The 17629-nt window shown below is 45.4% G+C and overlaps 1 protein-coding gene across 1 annotated transcript in view; it reads right to left on the reverse strand.

Annotated features, from left to right (window-relative positions):
* The window catches only part of GPR158 (G protein-coupled receptor 158), a 337238-nt gene extending 319840 nt beyond the window's left edge, over positions 1-17398 (reverse strand). Inside the window, 1 exon segment of the mRNA XM_004588529.3 lies at positions 16491-17398. Coding sequence (XP_004588586.3) covers positions 16491-17398 — 908 coding nt within the window.
* Between the last annotated feature and the right edge of the window lie 231 nt (positions 17399-17629).

Genomic DNA, 17629 nt, shown 5'->3' on the forward strand with positions numbered 1-17629 from the left:
AGAGGATTAGCTTGCTACATTACCACATTGGCCCCAAGAACCCTATTTTTAATATGTTATACATTTTCTAACATCTACATTTATAACAAAATATATGCACTAATATGCTATTAGTGATTTTCTCTGAGTGTTAAGACCACAGATAATTGGGCCTGGTGTTGAAGCCTAGCAGCCAAAGTCCTCGCCTTGCATGCACTGGGATCCCATATGGTTGCTGGTTCTAATCCCAGCAGCCTTGCTTCCCATCCAGCTCCCTGCTTGTGACCTGGGAAAGCAGTCAAGCATAGCCCAAAGCCTTGGGACCCTGCATCAGCATGGGAGATGTGGAAGAGGAGGCTCCAGGCTCCTGACTTCGGATCGGTGCAGCTCTGGCCATTGTGGTCGCTTGGGGAATGGATCATCAGATGGAAGATCTTCTTCTCTGTCCCTCCTCCTCTCTGTATATCTGACTTTCTAATAAAAATCTAAAAAAAAAAAGATTGTGGATAATTAGAATTTTTTTCCTATTGGTTGATAATTCTAGTCTGAGATTTCTATGTAGATACTACTTATTTTATTATGCAAAAAAGTTATCATTTAGAATTAGAAACTATTTCACGCATTGAAAATGAACAATAAGAGGTATTACAACTTTCCAACCAAACAGTTCTTTCTCATCTTTAATCAAGCTTTTCTTAAAAAAAAAAAAAATTCTTGGATATTTAAGAATCCACCCACAAGCCCAGGGTGGACCTTTTCTGTCTGTCCAACTAAGTGTATTTGATAGAGCTCAGGGCAGGAAAGCAAATAATTGTGTCTAAAACGAAAGGCTCATAGTCTAAATCTCAACAACCTGATTAGAACTATTTTTAGCATTTTGCCTTAGAACAAACAGCAGGAATGAAACGTCAATGGCATAATAGCTCAAGTCGCTTTGTCATCGTGATGTCAAGCTGCATCCAACAGGGCTGGGGAACTTCCGGCTCAGGCCCTACAAGGCCTGCAACATCATTAGTTCTGGTCCTTGTCCAAGGCAGCTGCAGGTGGGACAAGAAAGTCAACACACCTGTAGCAGGTTAAGTTCTAAGCTGATAATTTTGTATGACTTGAAAATTATGTTACAGAGATCCAAATGCCCCTTGACCAAAAAAGTCTCCTGATCCCCCCACAGAACTTAAATGAAACCCATTCATTGTCAGGGGGCAAGCACATTTATTCAAAGTATAGACCATCTGACAGCGAGGCAGAGTTGATCTGCTGAAGAGTAAATGTGATTTCACGGTTTTTTCCTCGCAGCTGTATGCTGATCAACTATGCAGCTTTAAAGTCCTAACCCCACTCAGCCTCAGACCTTCCTACAAAGTAGCAATCAGCATTGTCTGATGATTCACAAGGCCAAATTTAAGAAGCTTTTGTCATGGTGGCTTTCCTGAGTGCCATGAGGTAGTAATCAATCATTTCCCCAAAACACTGCCAGAAACAGTCTTTTTTCCCACCAGGTAACCATCTTGGTTTCTACTGTGACTTGGCAATCCTATGCTCATACGAGTTCTAGGATCTGAGCACCTCAGAAACCCATAGAGGAATTTGACAGCAATGTTACTCTGCCCACAGCACTTCTTTAACAGAAATATGTACTTATTTATTTGAAAGGCAGAGTGTGACAGAGAGAGAGAGAGAGAGAGCTCTTGTATTCACTGGTTTACTCCCCAGTAGCTCCAACAGCCAGGGCCGGGTCAAGCTTCATGCAGCTCTGCTGTCATGGGTGCATGAGCAGCAGGTAGCTAGACTGGAAACACGCTGTCTGGGGACTCAGACCAGTACTCATACAGGATACTGGCATCACAGGTGGTGATGGCTTAATTACCTTGGCCAGCCCTTCCTGCACACCACTTCCCAGCAGACACATCCTGAGAAGCCTGCCAGAACTTTCCACAGTGCAGGCATGTTCCTTCCATCTGCCTTCTTGTGCTGAGAAGTCTTTTTTAGCAATCAGGTCGGGTTTCTCTAGGAAAGTGTGTACTTTTTGTGTGAATTTTTAAAAATAGCGTAACAGAGAAACAACAACAAATGAAGGCAGGGTGATCAGGATGGATCATCAATCATGCACACGCAGGTAGAATGCTTGTGCTGGAGGTCTCCTGCAGGCAATACATTCTCAGAGTCAGATGCAGCTCAGCTCTTAAAATTGCTGAGGTTTACAGTCCAATCCCTCCTTGGAAAAAATATATATATATATTTTGAATCATCTGCTTTGAGCAGGAAGAACTGACTAATGTCTCATTTTCTGAGGTTCTCTTCCCTCTGTGAAATCAATCTGAGGCCTGATTGCTTTCAGCAAACACATCCACAGTGTTGTTCATGGTTCTTGTTTGGAAACAACCATTTTCCAGGGTTTCCTTGTCAACGAGCCTGGTCTAAATAGGTAACATCCGCTGAGTGACTTCATTTCAAATAGGCCTGTCAAAGAAGACATACTTTACACATTTGATAGATGAAGCAAATAGGATCCCAGAAAGTTACTTAATCTATCCAAAGCCATCCCTGTTGGAAGTGCTCGGGAAGAAAAATAGAAGGACCAAGTATGGTCTGCTGGGGAAAATAAATGTCTAATACCAGCCATGTGATCCATCTGGGAAGACAGAATAGCTCTGCCGTAGCTTCAAGCGGTCCTGCTGATTTGATTAAACATGCCTTTTAGGGTTAGTATCAAACTGATACATTCAAGCAAAGATATATCTTTTTAATAATTTCTTATATTTAAGCACACTGCTCATGTTCTTGACTTTTATCCATAAAGATCTTAAAGTCAAAGAAAACAGCTGCCCATTTACATCTATTTCTAAGCTCTAACTTTTTTTTTTCTAAAACCTTCTATTTACTCACTGTGGTGTAGTGAGTTAAGCCTCCACCTGTGATGCCAGCATCCTATAGGGTTAATAGAATTCTCCCTAAATAACAGTTGAGAGACTTGGGACTGTAAGAGATGCAACGCATGTGAACAAGTCAAAATGGAATGGGATGTCTGTCTCCTTTAAGTAAAGACTTGACCAGAAGATTCAGGGTCAAGACCTTGAGCATTTGTCTCTCTACCTCTCCTCTCCACAGCCCTCCGATAAGAGGGAATGTGTGTAATGAGAAGCAACTGGCCAGAAACTGGGCGGAATTCTTCAGAATTAACACCATCAGCCTGAAGGGAGAGGCAGTTGAGCGCAGGACACACTCCAGAGAAGGATGAAGAAGAGGTGGAAACTGCTCTTCGAGTCGCAGGGTGTGGAGGGGCATCAGAGCTCAAAGGCAGCAGCTACCAAGGCTGGGTGTGGAAACAGAAGCAGACGCTGAGCCACCCAGGGACTTCCATCGGTAGCAGGCGTTGGTGATGCCAGCCCCCAACCCATGTGGTCCCACTGGTTCCCAACCAACACAGTGAAAGCTATCCTGGGCAGATTTTGAAAGAGTTCTCTGGAAAGAGGTAAAGCTTTTGGAATAGTCACCAATTCTCCAAGAGTAAAAGTCTGGGATAGTGAGGCAGAGCTGGCCAACCTTCTACAGTCGTGGGAGAGCTCCTTTGAGCAAGCAGGATAACATAACGGTCACAAGAATCCACGTCACTGGGCCTGGATGTTGTGATGTTGCATGTTAAGCCGCCATTTGGGACACCTGCCTCTCCTGTCACAGTGCCATTAGAGTTACAGGTTCTGTGATGCAAATTCAGCTTTCTGATAATGTTCTGGGGAAGCAGCAAAGGATAACCCAAGTTCCAGCGGTCACTGCCACCACCTGGGAGACCTGAATGGAGTTCCAGGCTCCTGGCTTCAGCCTGGTCCAAATGCTGAGCCAGCACATGAAAGATCTCTCTATCGTTCGCTCTCTCTTTCTCTCTCTCTCCTCCCCATCTCTACTAATCTGCCTCACTATAATATTTTTTCTAAAGACAGAATAAAACCTTTAAAAATAAAAAGGCATCCATTCCACTTAACTAAAGTTAACCTAGTCCCTCAATTACAGAGCTATTCCCTAAAGATCACACATCAGGGAGAACAGATATGAGCAGGCAAAGATGTTGAACCTGGAATGAACTTCAGTAATTACAAAGATGGGAGAGAATCCATAGATATTTTAATTAATATCTTCCAAAGAGATTTAATAAAATGAGCAGATAATTAAGAAAAATAACAATCTGAGAGCAACAGAGTTCATGAAGATTAAAAGAAAATTGTCAAATGAAAGCTACAATAAAAAACAGAAGGATAAAGACCTCCCAGGAAAAAAATGAGATAGAAAAGGAGAAAAAGTTATGAAATATAGAGATCATTTGTTGGATTATCTTTGAATACAACAGTATAATCCACATATATTGAGAGTTTGTTACTTTAAAGCCGATCTTGATGCTTAAAACAAAGTATGAAATAATATTGAATATATTGAAAAAAAGAAGAGAAAATTATAAGACAAAATGTAAGGAAAAAAGAAAGGAAGACAGGAAAAGGGAAGGGAGGGGAGGAGAAAAAAGGAATAAAGTCAGTTGAATACTCAATTGTAGAAATTCTGGAAAGGAAAACTAGATAGTAGACAATGCTTTAAGCAATCGCAGGAGAATGTTTCTGAGTGCTGAAGTTCAAAAGCGCCCACTGTGTGGTGAGGCTGAAGAATAAAAAGAATTAGAACTCAGCACATCATCACGAACATTTCAGAGCCCAAGGAAAAGGAGAGATCTTAAAGGTTTCCATAAGGAAAGGAAAAAAAAAAAAAAAAAAAAAAAAAAAGGAAATTGCCTTCAGAGTTCCATAGAGGTGGGTTGGAGAGGAGGAGCAAGAATTCTAGAAACAAGAGGAGATGCATCCAACACAATTGCTGAATTAATCCAAATGGCCAACAGTTTGAAAAGAATTCAGCAACCGTGGTTCTCCAGAAGAGTTGAAGGAACTTGCACCAATTTTGGGACTCACTCCAACAAGAATGGCTTGGACAAAAGTCTAGATTCCCTTCAACAAATACAATGATTGATTTAAAAAGTCAAATGATCTTAGAGATAAACTATGAATTCTTTTTGTTTCTTCCATTTGTAAAAATTTATTAACTTTTATTTGAAACGCAGATTTCCAAAGAGATGGGGTAGGGAGGTTTCCATTGCTGGATAGTGATATCCAAGTAGCCACAATGGCTACAGCTACAGATTCAATTTGAAGCCAGGAGCCTCTTTTGGGTCTCCCATATGGACACAGGGGCCCAAGGACTTGGCCATTTTTCACTGTTTTTCCATAAGCAGAGAGCTGTATCAGAAGTGGAGCACCCAGACATTAACCAGTACTCTTAGGGAATGCTGGTGCCACAGGGTGAAGGATTAGCCTGTTGAGCCAACATGCTGTTCCCAACAGAAAAATAAAATTAATAAAAATTTAATTAATAAGACAACAGAAAGGATAGAGGAAGCAGTGAAGACTAGTAAGAAGCTAAAGGGCCCTCACTGCGGCATATCAGGCTAAGCAGCCACCTCAAGCACCAGCAACCCATATAGACACCAGTTTGAAGTCCAGCTGCTCCACTTAAAATTCAGCTCTCCGTCAATGTTCCTGGGAAAGCAGCAGAGGATGATCCGAGGATTTGGGTCCCTGAACCTGTATGGGATATCCAGAAGAAGCTCCTGGCTCCTGGCTTCAGCCTGTCTCAGACTGAGCTGTTGTGCCCATTTATGGAATGAGATGAAAGATCTCTGTCTCTCTCTCTACCTCTTTGTCTCCCCATCTCTCTCTAGAACTTTTTTTTTTAAAGAAGCTAAATTTCACTTCTGGCATGATGGAGATGTTAATGATGATGGTGTCACTTCTTAAAACACACGTCATATACCCTATCCTTTTTCCCGTGGAATTTTCTAGTAACAATAATTGTACATATTGATGGGCTATGGGGAGGTATCCCAACACATGTGCACTGCTCAGAGCAGACTAATCAACATTTCCCCATTTATGCCTGGAGGTGTGGAGCTCCTTTCTTCAGTTTGTTTGAACAACATACACGAAGTTATGTCAACTCTAGTCTCCCCCTGGACTGCCTAGCACTAGGAATGTATTCCATCAATCTAATCCTGATTTGGTATTGATTGGAAGCTTATTTTTAAAAGAGTTGCTGAAGACATATAGCCTATAGGCTGAGACACTCACATCCCACGTCAGAGTACCTGGGTCCCATACCCAGCTCTGGCTCTTGACTCCAGATGCCCGCTAACGCTCACCTACTTGGGTTCCTGCTACCCACATGGGTGACCTGGATGGAATGCCCAGCTCCCAACTTCTGTACCAGCAAGCGACTCTGGTGGGCAGTAGGGAAGTGATGTCTCCCATCCTCCCTGCATCTTCCTGTATCTATCTAGCTACCTATTTCTGTCTCCCCCTACGTTTTTCCAATAAAACAATACAGTACGTGCCACAAACGGCTGGCCTCTTAATGTACTTATCCATCACAACAAGGAGAGATATTCTACACCTGAGAGACTGTTAGACTGAAAATAACTTGTCCAGTGCCACATAGTAAGTGAAAATGAGAACTCTGGGACTCAAATCTAGGTCTGCCATCTCCAAACCTTTCCTCCTGCACCCTAGTCTACACTGCCCCCTTGAAATACATGAGCCTGGGTTGTTGCACGCATGTGGGGACTCAATCAGTGGATAGAAGACCTCTTTCTCCTTTCTCTCACTGCTTTTCAAATAAATAAAAATAAACATAAGTAGATGAGGAAAATCATTCTTGGAAACATTTAGCTCTCATGAGTGTCAGGTTGCACATACATACATTGATTTTATATTTTCCACAGATGAACATACATGTAACATGACACAGTCACCTGTCCCTATGAGTATATACACATAGCCATTACATATGCACACAGATACACACAGTTACAAATGGAACTCCTGACCTGACAGTGGCTCTCACACAGTACATGATGTGTGTTATGAGTCACATGTTTTTCTCTACACCCATGGCTTGTAGGCAAGAGGCAGCCCTGCAGCCCCCAGCCCCACCCCAAGGGACTCAAGGCAGCATCTACAGACACATTTGGTTGTCCCACAGGAGGCCAGCAGGTTGGAGGATGTCTCGTGGGGAGGAGTCAGGGATACTGGTGAGCCTGGGGTCCTCCCAAGTGTCAGTGGTGTCCAGACTGAAAGCCCTTCTCTCCCCCAGGGATCTACAGCCTCAAAGAACAAGAAAACCAAGCTTGCATTCCACTCCACACAACTAGCAAGCAACAAGCAGGGGGAAATGCCAGCCGCCCCTCCACAGCACCGTTTCAGGCTCCTGGCAGCAACACCAAGGTAGATCTCAGAAGGGTATCTTCTGAGCACTTTGGGAAACAACTGGCACGTCCATCCTGCCCCCTACCCTGCTCCAAGTGTACCAAGGGTCTCTGTTTCTTGTTATACTACCTTCTGCCCACAGTATGCAACAACTTGCCAGATGGCATGACACTGCTGTAAGCATCCTTACCATACCTATTTTGAGAATGAACGTTTCTACAGTTCCTGACCCAACATGTTTGTATATCACATACATAAAACAAAAACACAAACATGCATGCTTTTAGTATGGCTCAACTTTTTAGAAAAAAAAATTGCTACTTTAAACAATTATTTATTTGGAAGAGAAAGAGCCTCCATTCCTCCAGCTACAGTCTCACCAATGACTAGGCCAGCCTAAAGCAAGGAGCCTGGAACTGCGTCCTGATCTCTCACAAGGGGAACAGGCCCAAGGACCGGGACCATCCTCTGTTGCTTTCCCAGAAGCAGAGTAGTTGGCACTCCAACTTGCACTCATATACAGGCTGCCAGCACCACGAACAGAAGTTTAGACCACTACACCCATCCCCTAAATAGAAATTATTTTGAAGGCAAATAACAATCTATACAAAAGAACTGGGTCTACATTTTGGGTTTCCATGTATGTATATTGTGTCAAATCTTTGATAACTTATAAAATTTTATAGTACAAGAGACTTTGAACTTTATTTTCCCATTTCCTAACATATTTCAACAAATATAAAATGTCATTAAGTTTAAGACACACTGTTGTACTGCATGACACTAAAAAAATAACATATCTTCAATCATAGCACACATCTCAAGTTAAGACACACTGAAATGTGAAAATTGTACATCTTGGAACTGATCAAACACGTCACTCTTTAACTCCTTTCCTTCTTCCTCAGATGAAAGCCATGTATCACAGTATTCTATAAAAGTCTTTCTATAACAAAGTAACAAAGCACATAGATCTGGCAAAACACACAAATGGTGAGAACATTGGTAACGGAACGAAGCCAGAGGCCAGCAGCTTAAGCCGTGACTTGTAACACCCAATAACATCCAATAACACAGTGCCAGTTCAAAACCCAGCTGTTCCACTCAGTCCAACTCCATGTTAAAGCACTGGAGAAAACAGTGGAAGATGGCCCTAGTATATGGATCCCAACCACCTTTGTGTGGTATGTGAAAGATCTAGATGAAATTTCAGGTGTCTTGGCTTTGACCTGACTCAGGTCTGCTGCTGAGGCTATTTGGGAAGTAAATCAGTGGTTGGAAGATTCATACTTTCTCTCTCCATCCACCACCTCCCCCCACCCCATCATGCAGCCTTGTAAGTAAATACATATATACACAAATCCTTTTTCTAAAAGAGGAAGGAAACTAGCCTCTGTAACTCTACTGTTCTCTTTCATTTATACGTACACTGAATACTTTGCTAATTGGACAGGATGTTAAAATCCTACATTGTTTTGTTTTAAATGCACTTCTTAAATAGGTTTGGAAAGTTACCACAGATATTATAACACACGAAAATGAATCTGTTAGTTAATGAGAAATATTAATAATCTAAGAGAGACTGACTACCTTACTAGATGAAAAGCTAAGACAATTTGATTTTTCATTGTAAGGAAAAAAAAAAAAAAACTTCCAGGGCCAGCATGGTAGCCAAATGGCTAAAGTCCTCGCCTTGCAAGCACCAGGATTCCATATGGGTGCCAGTTCTAATCCTGGCAGCCCCACTTCCCATCCAGCTCCCTACTTATAGCCTGGGAAAGCAGTGGAGGACAGCCCACAGCCTTGGGACTCTGCACCTGAGTGGGAGACCTGAAAGAGGTTCCTGGCTCCTGGCTTCAGACTGGCTCAGCTGCGGCTGTTGCAGCCACTTGGGAAGTGAATCAGCAGACCTAAGATCTTCCTCTCTGTCTCTCCTCCTCTCTGTATATCTGACTTTCCAATAAAAATAAATAAATCTTAAAAAAAACTTAATAAATATCCTGGGAATAGATCATATTAGCATGCATCTGTCTTCTGTAAACTCCACCTACGCTAAAGATGATGAACTAAGATGTATAACATGATGGCTAGAGGCACTGTGATATCCATGAGCATAAAGAAGAAAGCCAACCAAAGTTCTTAGTATGACATTGTAGGAAAGGGCTGGGCATGACTATGCCCAGACTTATAATCCAGACTTTTAATCCTAAAAACTTATCCTTTCTTAATTGGAAGAAGTTGTTCACAGATGGCTGGCCATTCATCTCAACAGTGGGCAGTCAAAATTCTTCATGTGGGGACAAAGATTTGCTGTATAAGTACATGTCCAGTCAAACTGGAAATTAAATGTAAATTGTTTTGTTACTGAGGCTGCTGGTGAGGTACAGTGGGCTAAACCACTACCTATGATGCCAGCATCCCATATGAGTGCCAGTTGGATTCCATACTGCTCCGCTTGAGATCCAGCTGCCAATGCACCTGGGAAAGCAGTGAAGGATAGCCCAGGTACTTGGGCCTCTGACATGAATGTGGGAGACCCAGATGGAGCTCCTGACTCATGGGTTCAGCATACCCCAGCCCAGGCCGTTGTAGCTATCTGGAGAGTGAGCCAGTAGATGGAAGGGCATTCTCTCTTCTCTCTTTCTCTGTCACTACACCTTTCATATAAAATCTCTAAAAAATATGATTTATTACTAAAACTGAAATTCAGCTAGGCTTAAGAAAAAAAAAAAACAATCCCTACCATTGGCTATGACACTATTAAGCCAGGAAAGAGCTTAACAATGCCCCTAGTTGCAAATTCTCCCAAGCACAGCCCCAGTACAGTCAACTTCCTATGTGCACATAAAGGCCATTGAGCTGCCAGGATTACCCAAATTGCAGTGAGTTCTCTTGGTGATTGTGCTTAAATAATTCCTTGAAGACCAAACCAGAACCTAAGGAATAAAAGAGGGCCTGATTCTTCTATACCAACAGCAAGTTAACATCAACAATATACTTCTTGGCATCTCTGTATATGACAATATAGCCGTAACATGCAGGGCTTGTTGACTTCAGTAGCATTTTCGACTGAAAGGGGCAGTCTCAACCCCTAACTTGCTGCCATTTGGATGTTGTTAGAGTTGAGGCTATACCATGAGCCTGATGGGATGGCAGTTTCCTCTCTGCAGGGCAGGCAAACGCTCTCATCATGCATGCAGCAGCCTGGGGACGCCCCCCTCCTGCTGCCCAGTGCACATCCCAGACAGCAGCAAGAGAATCTCATTCACCTGCAGCAAACAGTTCCATTTGAACTTGTGAAGCCAATGACATGAGCAAATTGAAAACAGAACCTGTGCTTTATTGAAATTTTAAAGGAAAGTTCAGGGGGTAGTTTCAAGATCTAGAAGTTCCCATCATGTCTACTCCTCTGCAACATGTCTTGTTCATTTATATGCTATTCCCAGCAGGTATCAATGGGCCTTTCTCCAAACAGTCTATGTGTAAATAAATGACCACCACAACATCAAACACGGGACATTTAAGCATGTTTCACATTTTCACGAACACACATGAATTGACTTCAGAAATGTAATGAGATAAAACTTCAAAAGCAAATGTGGCAAATTTTATTAAGTACTTAATCATGGGTCATAGGGTTCTGAGGGACCTTCCAGGTTATCCAGTCCAATTCCTCCTCAATTTACAGAAGAAGGAACTGATGCCTAGAGAGACAACTGTAGGCTATTCAATCTAGCATCTGCCAACATCCTGCTCCAGGATCAGTAGCTCCCTCGTGACCCACTGCCATAACAAGTCTGCACAGTAATTCCGGATGAAATTAAACCATCACTGAACTTACATGTCATCATAAGTCATGACTTTTATACAGTAAGGCAAGAAATGCATAAACTAAGAGACTTCATAGTCAGCTAAGAACAGTATTGAGGAAGCTGCAATCCTTACTCACTCAACTTCTTACATGGTGGCAGTTCTCCATCATGCCTTTACAGGATCAAAAAGGAGAGAAACTCAATGTTGTTCACAGTCTAGGGGGTGACACAATTAAGGGTCAAAAGCTGAAGTTCAGTGACAAACCCTGTGATCTATAATTCAGATCGGTGTAGTTCCTACAGGTAAATGTCTTCACAGCCACCAGTTACCACAAGAATGGATGTAGGGCAGCTGCCTCACTCTCTCTGTTGAAAGCACAAGTCTGTGACAGAACCACTGATGAAGAGTGTGTGCGTGTGTGTATGTGTGTGTAAAACAGGGTAGAGTGACCCCCCAGTCAACACATGAATGACACTGATGCTCATCAGCCCTTAAAAATGGGTTTTGTGGACCCAGTGCAGTAGCCTAGTGCCTGAAGTCTTCACATTGCAAGAACTGAGATCCCTTATGGGTGCCAGTTCATGTCCCAGTTGCTCCACTTCCTTTCCAGCTCCCTGCTTGTGGCCTGGGAAAGCAGTGGAGGATGGCCCAAAGACTTGGCCCTCTGTACCCATGTGAGAGACCCAGAAGAAGCTAATGGCTCCTGGCCTTGGATTTTCTCAGTTCCAGCCGTTGTGGCTACTTGAGAGTGAACCAGCAGACAGAAGATCTTTCTTTCTGTATCTCCTTCATTGCCCTATTTTTCATTATATATATAAATATTTTTTTCCATACACATACATGAAAATGGTGGGATATATTATCCCACCATTAGGCCGAACATTCACTGAGTTTCTTTTTCCTCAATATTTATCCCACATTAGTACCATCCCCCATGAGGTACCACATGTATGAATATCACTTCAGAATTCATAGAAATGGGCCCAGCGCTGTGGCCTAGTGGCTAAGGTCCTTGCCTTGAATGTGCTGGGATCCCATGTGAGCACCAGTTCTGATCCCAGCAGCTCCACTTCCCATCCAGCTGCTTGCTTGTGGCCTGGGAAAGCAGTTGAGGACGGCCCGAAGCCTTGGGACCCTACAGCCATGTGGGAGACCCGGAATATTATCTGGGCTCCTGGCTTCAGATCGGCATAGTACTAGCCATTGTGCTCACTTGGAGAGTGAATCATCAGATGGAGGATGTTTCTCTCTGCCTCTCCTCTCTCTCTCTCTCTCTCTCTCTCTGTATATATATATATATAACTGCAATAAAAATAAATAAATCTTTAAAAAAAGAATTCATAGAAATGAAGAATGAAAAAAAAAGGTACAAGTTGTGACCTTCATGTCCATTTCCATGTTTCCATTATGCAGAAATGATGTACTGGGTAGGTAATGTGGCTCGGGACTTATGGTCAAGTTCTGACTCAAGTCTACGCAACATACTTCACTGTGTGACGGGTCACCCCTGCCCCCACCGCCGACCCCAACAAAAAGAGTAAGTACTTGTTTGAGCTGAGTATATTAATTAAATCAAGCCAATGCCATCTTATACTTCTTAAGAAATAAGTGAAAACATAATCCAGAGATCAGGAGACAGAAACCAGCTTTGGGTAGTGAAAAGGCCAAATGGGTTTCATAGTGCGATCTAAACTTGATTTTGATTCCCTAATTTACTAGCTACATGGGCATCCAGTTCTAAAGAACATTTAATTCAAAATCTTTTGGTATTGAGTTCGAGAGTGTTACACTCTCATTTTTGCTACAGTAGAAAATGAGACCAACAATCTTTATCCTGCAGGTACACTTAAGAAGTAGGCAGAAGGAGCTGGGGAGTGGCAGAGTGGATTAGAGCCACCGCTCATAACACCATCATCCCATATGGGCACCAGCTGGGGGTCCTGGCTACTCCACTTCCTATCCAGGTCCCTGCTAATGTGCCTGGGTAAAGCATTAGGAGGCCCAACTACTTAGACCACTGCACCCACATGGGAGACCAGATAAAGTGCCTGGCTCCTAGATTTTGTTCTGGCCCAGCCCTTGCCACTGCAGCTTTTGGGAAGTGAACCAGTGGGGGGGAAATCGCTAGATATTTCTCCCTCTCCCCCACCTCTGACTTTCCATCTAGTTCTCTATAACTCTGATATTCAAGTGAATCAAATTGAGCTCTTCTTTTTAAAAAAAAGTTAGTTAACTAATGTTTTGGAATTGCATGTTGGACAAGAACTGGGCAAATGTTAGTCATGTGTGAAAATTTTAATCATAAAGCTTTTTCCTCTATTTCTCTTATACACGTAAATCATCTTCAATGCACTTGACATCACAGATAAAACATTATGTGAAAAATATTTGCTAGAGATTTGTTTACTTGAAAGGCAGGGTGACAGAGAAGGAGAGAGACCTTGAAGCCACCAGTTTACATCCTCAAATGGCCATGGGGGTCAGGACTGGACCAGACAGAAGCTGAGAGCCAGGTGCACCAGCCAAGATTTCCACATGAGTGGCAGGAGCCCAAGAACTTGGGCCCTTTTTTGCATTGTAGGGAGTTATATCAGAAACAGAGCAGCCAGAACCCACACTGGCACGCGGATACGTCATGTTAGTGTCACAAGTAGTGGTTTAAGCACAGCAAAGCTGGCCCCTGCAAATAATATTCTAAGTGTTCAAAGTTCTACCTAAAATCATGATGGGGATTCCTAATCATGGCTCTTCAAGATGTACTTGAAGAATGCCCTGGACCCCATGCACTTCTAATATGATTCACCTGCATGGCAGAATTTTAGAATCAACAGCATTTCAAAAAGTTCATGAAAAAAAAAAAAAAAAGAATTGGAAGATGAGTTCATTTTGGTGCAAAAAAAAAAAAGTTTTGAAATCTATTCATTGTTTCCCCATACTGCACATTTTTTTCATGTCCCTTTTAAAGGTCCCTTATACTTTAGATGATAAAACATCATCATCATCAACAACAACAACAATTAAACAGTCTTGGGGCCAGCACTGTGGTACTGCAGGTGCAAGCACGGCTTGGCATACCTACATCCAATATATGAACCCCAGCTGCTCCACTTCCTACCCAGCTTCTCAGTCATGTATTTGGGAGGGCAACAAAAGACGGTCTAAGCACTTGGGTTCCTGCTCCTTGCATGAGAGACATGCACAGAGTTCCAGAGTCTTGCCTTTGGATTGACCCAGTCGCAGTAACTGCAGCCATTGGGTGTGAACCAATAGCTGGAGCCCTCTTGTCTCTCTCTATAGCTGCCTTTCCAATACGTAAGATTTTTTTCCTGTTTGAGTATGAAGAGACAGGAGAGACTTGTTTAAACATGACCTCATACGTGAATGATATTTTCTATAAAAATACATTGTTTAAAAAGCTCACTGGTTGTGCTCTATGAGCTATATTGCAAGAGTGTATCCTAGAGGATACAGAGAATAAAATATTTCCCCCAGAGGGGTTGTATGTGGAAGTCCCAACAAACACAGAGCTAAGCTTTAGTCTTATACACATGCAGCAGAGAGTAAGCCAGAGGTGGTTGCTACAAACTTGAAATTGGATTTCTGGCCAAAGGTACTTTTCCCTTCATAGATATGCTTCTTTATCTAGCAAACAACTGGTGGGAACTCTGCGATCCCTTTAGAATTTCTTCCCATTCCTCTCAGCAATATATGTGCAAGCCCTCCATGCAGCACAGCATGCTGAAGGCCCTGGGTCCAGGGCAAGACACCCGCCCACAGGAGAGCACTTACTCTGGATTTCTGTGGTGCTGCCAAGACCAGAGGCAGCTTCTGTAGAAAGCTGGATGCTAAACGGTCTGGCTCTGTGCCTTGGCTGAAGTGGACCATCCAAGACAATGGAAGCACTTGAAAACACACAGCTTTCTGAACACAGGCAAAAGCTGCGAGCTCACACAGCCTCAGGTGCCCAGGGAGTCCAGGATCTGACCTGCCCTGAGAAGGTCACCAAGAACCCTCACACAGTTTGCTGGTGGGGAATGACACCTGCTGCTCTTTGCTCTCCTCAGCCAACTGCATAACAAGGATTCAAAGCTGGGCTCAGCTTTTACTAATAGGATCCTGTAGGAATCAGGAGGAAATGAGATTATCTGGAAAGCAGGAGAGAGTTCACTAGGCTTAACGATGAATCTCTGAAAGGGACACACACACACACACGCTTCATAGGTCACACTGATTCAAACAAACGGGGCTGTGTTTCACTGATGCATCTTCAGTGTTGCTTGCATGGAAAGCTACAGAATGTTTGACAGATTAGGGAGTTTAAGTTCAACTCCCTTTCCAGACAGATCCAGGGCCCAAGGCCCAGAGGGGCTAAACAGTAAATAAGGGTGGTCCACAAAGAAGCCTTGGCAATCTCCCCTCAGAACCTTCCATCAATGGCATCAGGGAAGTCCCCTGCCAATCCGTAGTCCTCTCCACCTCACTGATCCCCTCGGCATTTTCTCCTCTTTCCTCTCCACTCTGTTCTGAAGTTACAACCAGCTTCTAGAAGCTCCTCAGCCTAAGAAACATCAGGCATTTCCTGTAGCAGAGCCACATACTGCAAATGAGCAAGCTCCTCTCCCCTTCTCTCCTCACATGCTAAGCTTGGAAAAAGCAAACTGCAAAAATCCCCAGCAAGGTGCTTCCAAGTTCGCTGAATGCATCCCCTTCAGAGATGATGCCTTCTGATCCCTAAGATGGCCCAGCCAGCCGGGTTCATTTATGAAGTATGTCGGGTGCATCAAGGGGCCCGAGAATGCCCCTGGGGACTCAGCCCGGGGGACCCAAAAGAATAAGGGAAGACAGATCTTGGAGGAGAGGAGACTGGTTGAGTGCAAGGAATGTAGGCGCCGGCAGACTACATTGGGATTTGTGGTTCCCGCCCACTACAATGTGGGCTGAGATGGACTCACTGCTGAGGGGGTCAGAACCGCCTGCCCAAGGGACAGCGACATCTGAATTGGACGGTCTGGTTATGATGCTTGGAATGCTACTCACAGAAGAGGCAGTCAGCAATCTACCCCAAAGTGGAAGCATCAAGGAGAAAAACTCGCTCCTCCCCCCCACCCCACCCCCGGGGCCCCTGGCTCACCGACCTCCGCGGAGAACTCCTGTCTGGCTAACTGGGCACTTCTCCCCTGGCAGGGACCCAGGGATCTCAGGGAAAGGGCGTTCTGTGAGTGCCTGAACCTGGCACCCTACTGTGGGCACTTCTCGCCCTTAACTCAGGAGTCCCTGTGAGCGTCCCCCAGCCCAAATCTCTGCCCAGACGGTGCCAGGTGGCAGGTTTCCCAGCAAAGTGTCCCTTCCCCCAGGCGGCGCGCGAACTGACCCTCTCCCTGCTCGAAGCCCTCCTTTTCCTACCTAAATTCCGGGACCAGATTAGGCTGCAACCCATAGAAGGCAGCTGAAAGAGTCACCAGCCAGCCCGGCTTGTAACTCCCGTTCTCGCACTCCAGGTAAGGCGGGGACCACTTGACATGGCTCTTGTCCCCGCTGGGCCCATCCCTGCGTCGCCAGCTGTGGCCCAGGCCCCGGGGGCCCGAGTGGGAGCCGCGGCGGTGGAAGTGGGGCCTCCACTTGCGCCGGAGGCCGTGGAACCACTCGGTCTCCAGGGTGGCGTTGGCCAGATGGTGCGCAGAGGAGGACAGGTCCTGGAGCAGGATACGACTCTCCTCGCGCGTGGCCTGCAGGAAGAGCTGCGGGGCAGGAGCGGACAGCGCTTCGGTGCTGACGGTCAGGGCCGCGCGAGAGATGCTGGGCTCGCCTTCCACGAGACTCCGCACCAGTGCCTGATACCACTCCAGGTCGTCCTGCAAGTGCTGCTCCCGCGAACGATTGCTCTGCAACATGGTGCTGAGGAAGTTGGTGGCGTGGGTCAGCGTGTCCAGCGCACCATGTAAAGAGGGAGGCGGGCTGGCCAGGGCCGGCACCTTGCCGGGCAGGCCGGCCAGCTCGTAACGGCCGGAGCAGTTGGCTTGCAGCAGCTGGCGGGAGTCCCCGGTGTACAGGTAGGAGGCCACGTCCACGGGCAGCTCCTCGGCGAGTCTCTGCGCCAGCGCGGCGCCGGCCGCTGGGCGGCTCCAAGGGGCTGAGGGCTCCGAGGCGGCGGGAGACCGAGCCGGCCGTTGCGCGGGCTGCCGCTGGACCCTCGGGGTCTGCTCTCGCGGTGGCTCCGACCGCCCCAAAGCTTCGCGGCTAGCGCGGGCTGCGCCCCATCCCAGGTGGGCAAGCAGGAGGCAGAGGAGGAAGCGACGGGCCATGGCTACCATCCGTCTGGCGAGTCGCAGAGTGGGTCGCGGGTCGCGTCACTTTGTGAATCGGGGTCGCCCAAGGAGCCACAGCCAGACTTCCACCAGGACGCCTCCCTTGCGCTTCCCCCAGATGGCACCGGCTCCAGAGGGTACTTGGAAATCGGGACGCGCTGGCTCCGCCGCCCTCCCCGGCAGCCACGCACCTGTGGCCGGGTCGGCTGGAGAATACGCACCTCGTGCCGCCGGCCA

This window comes from Ochotona princeps, chromosome 10, assembly GCF_030435755.1.
Source record: "Ochotona princeps isolate mOchPri1 chromosome 10, mOchPri1.hap1, whole genome shotgun sequence".
NCBI lineage: Eukaryota > Metazoa > Chordata > Mammalia > Lagomorpha > Ochotonidae > Ochotona > Ochotona princeps.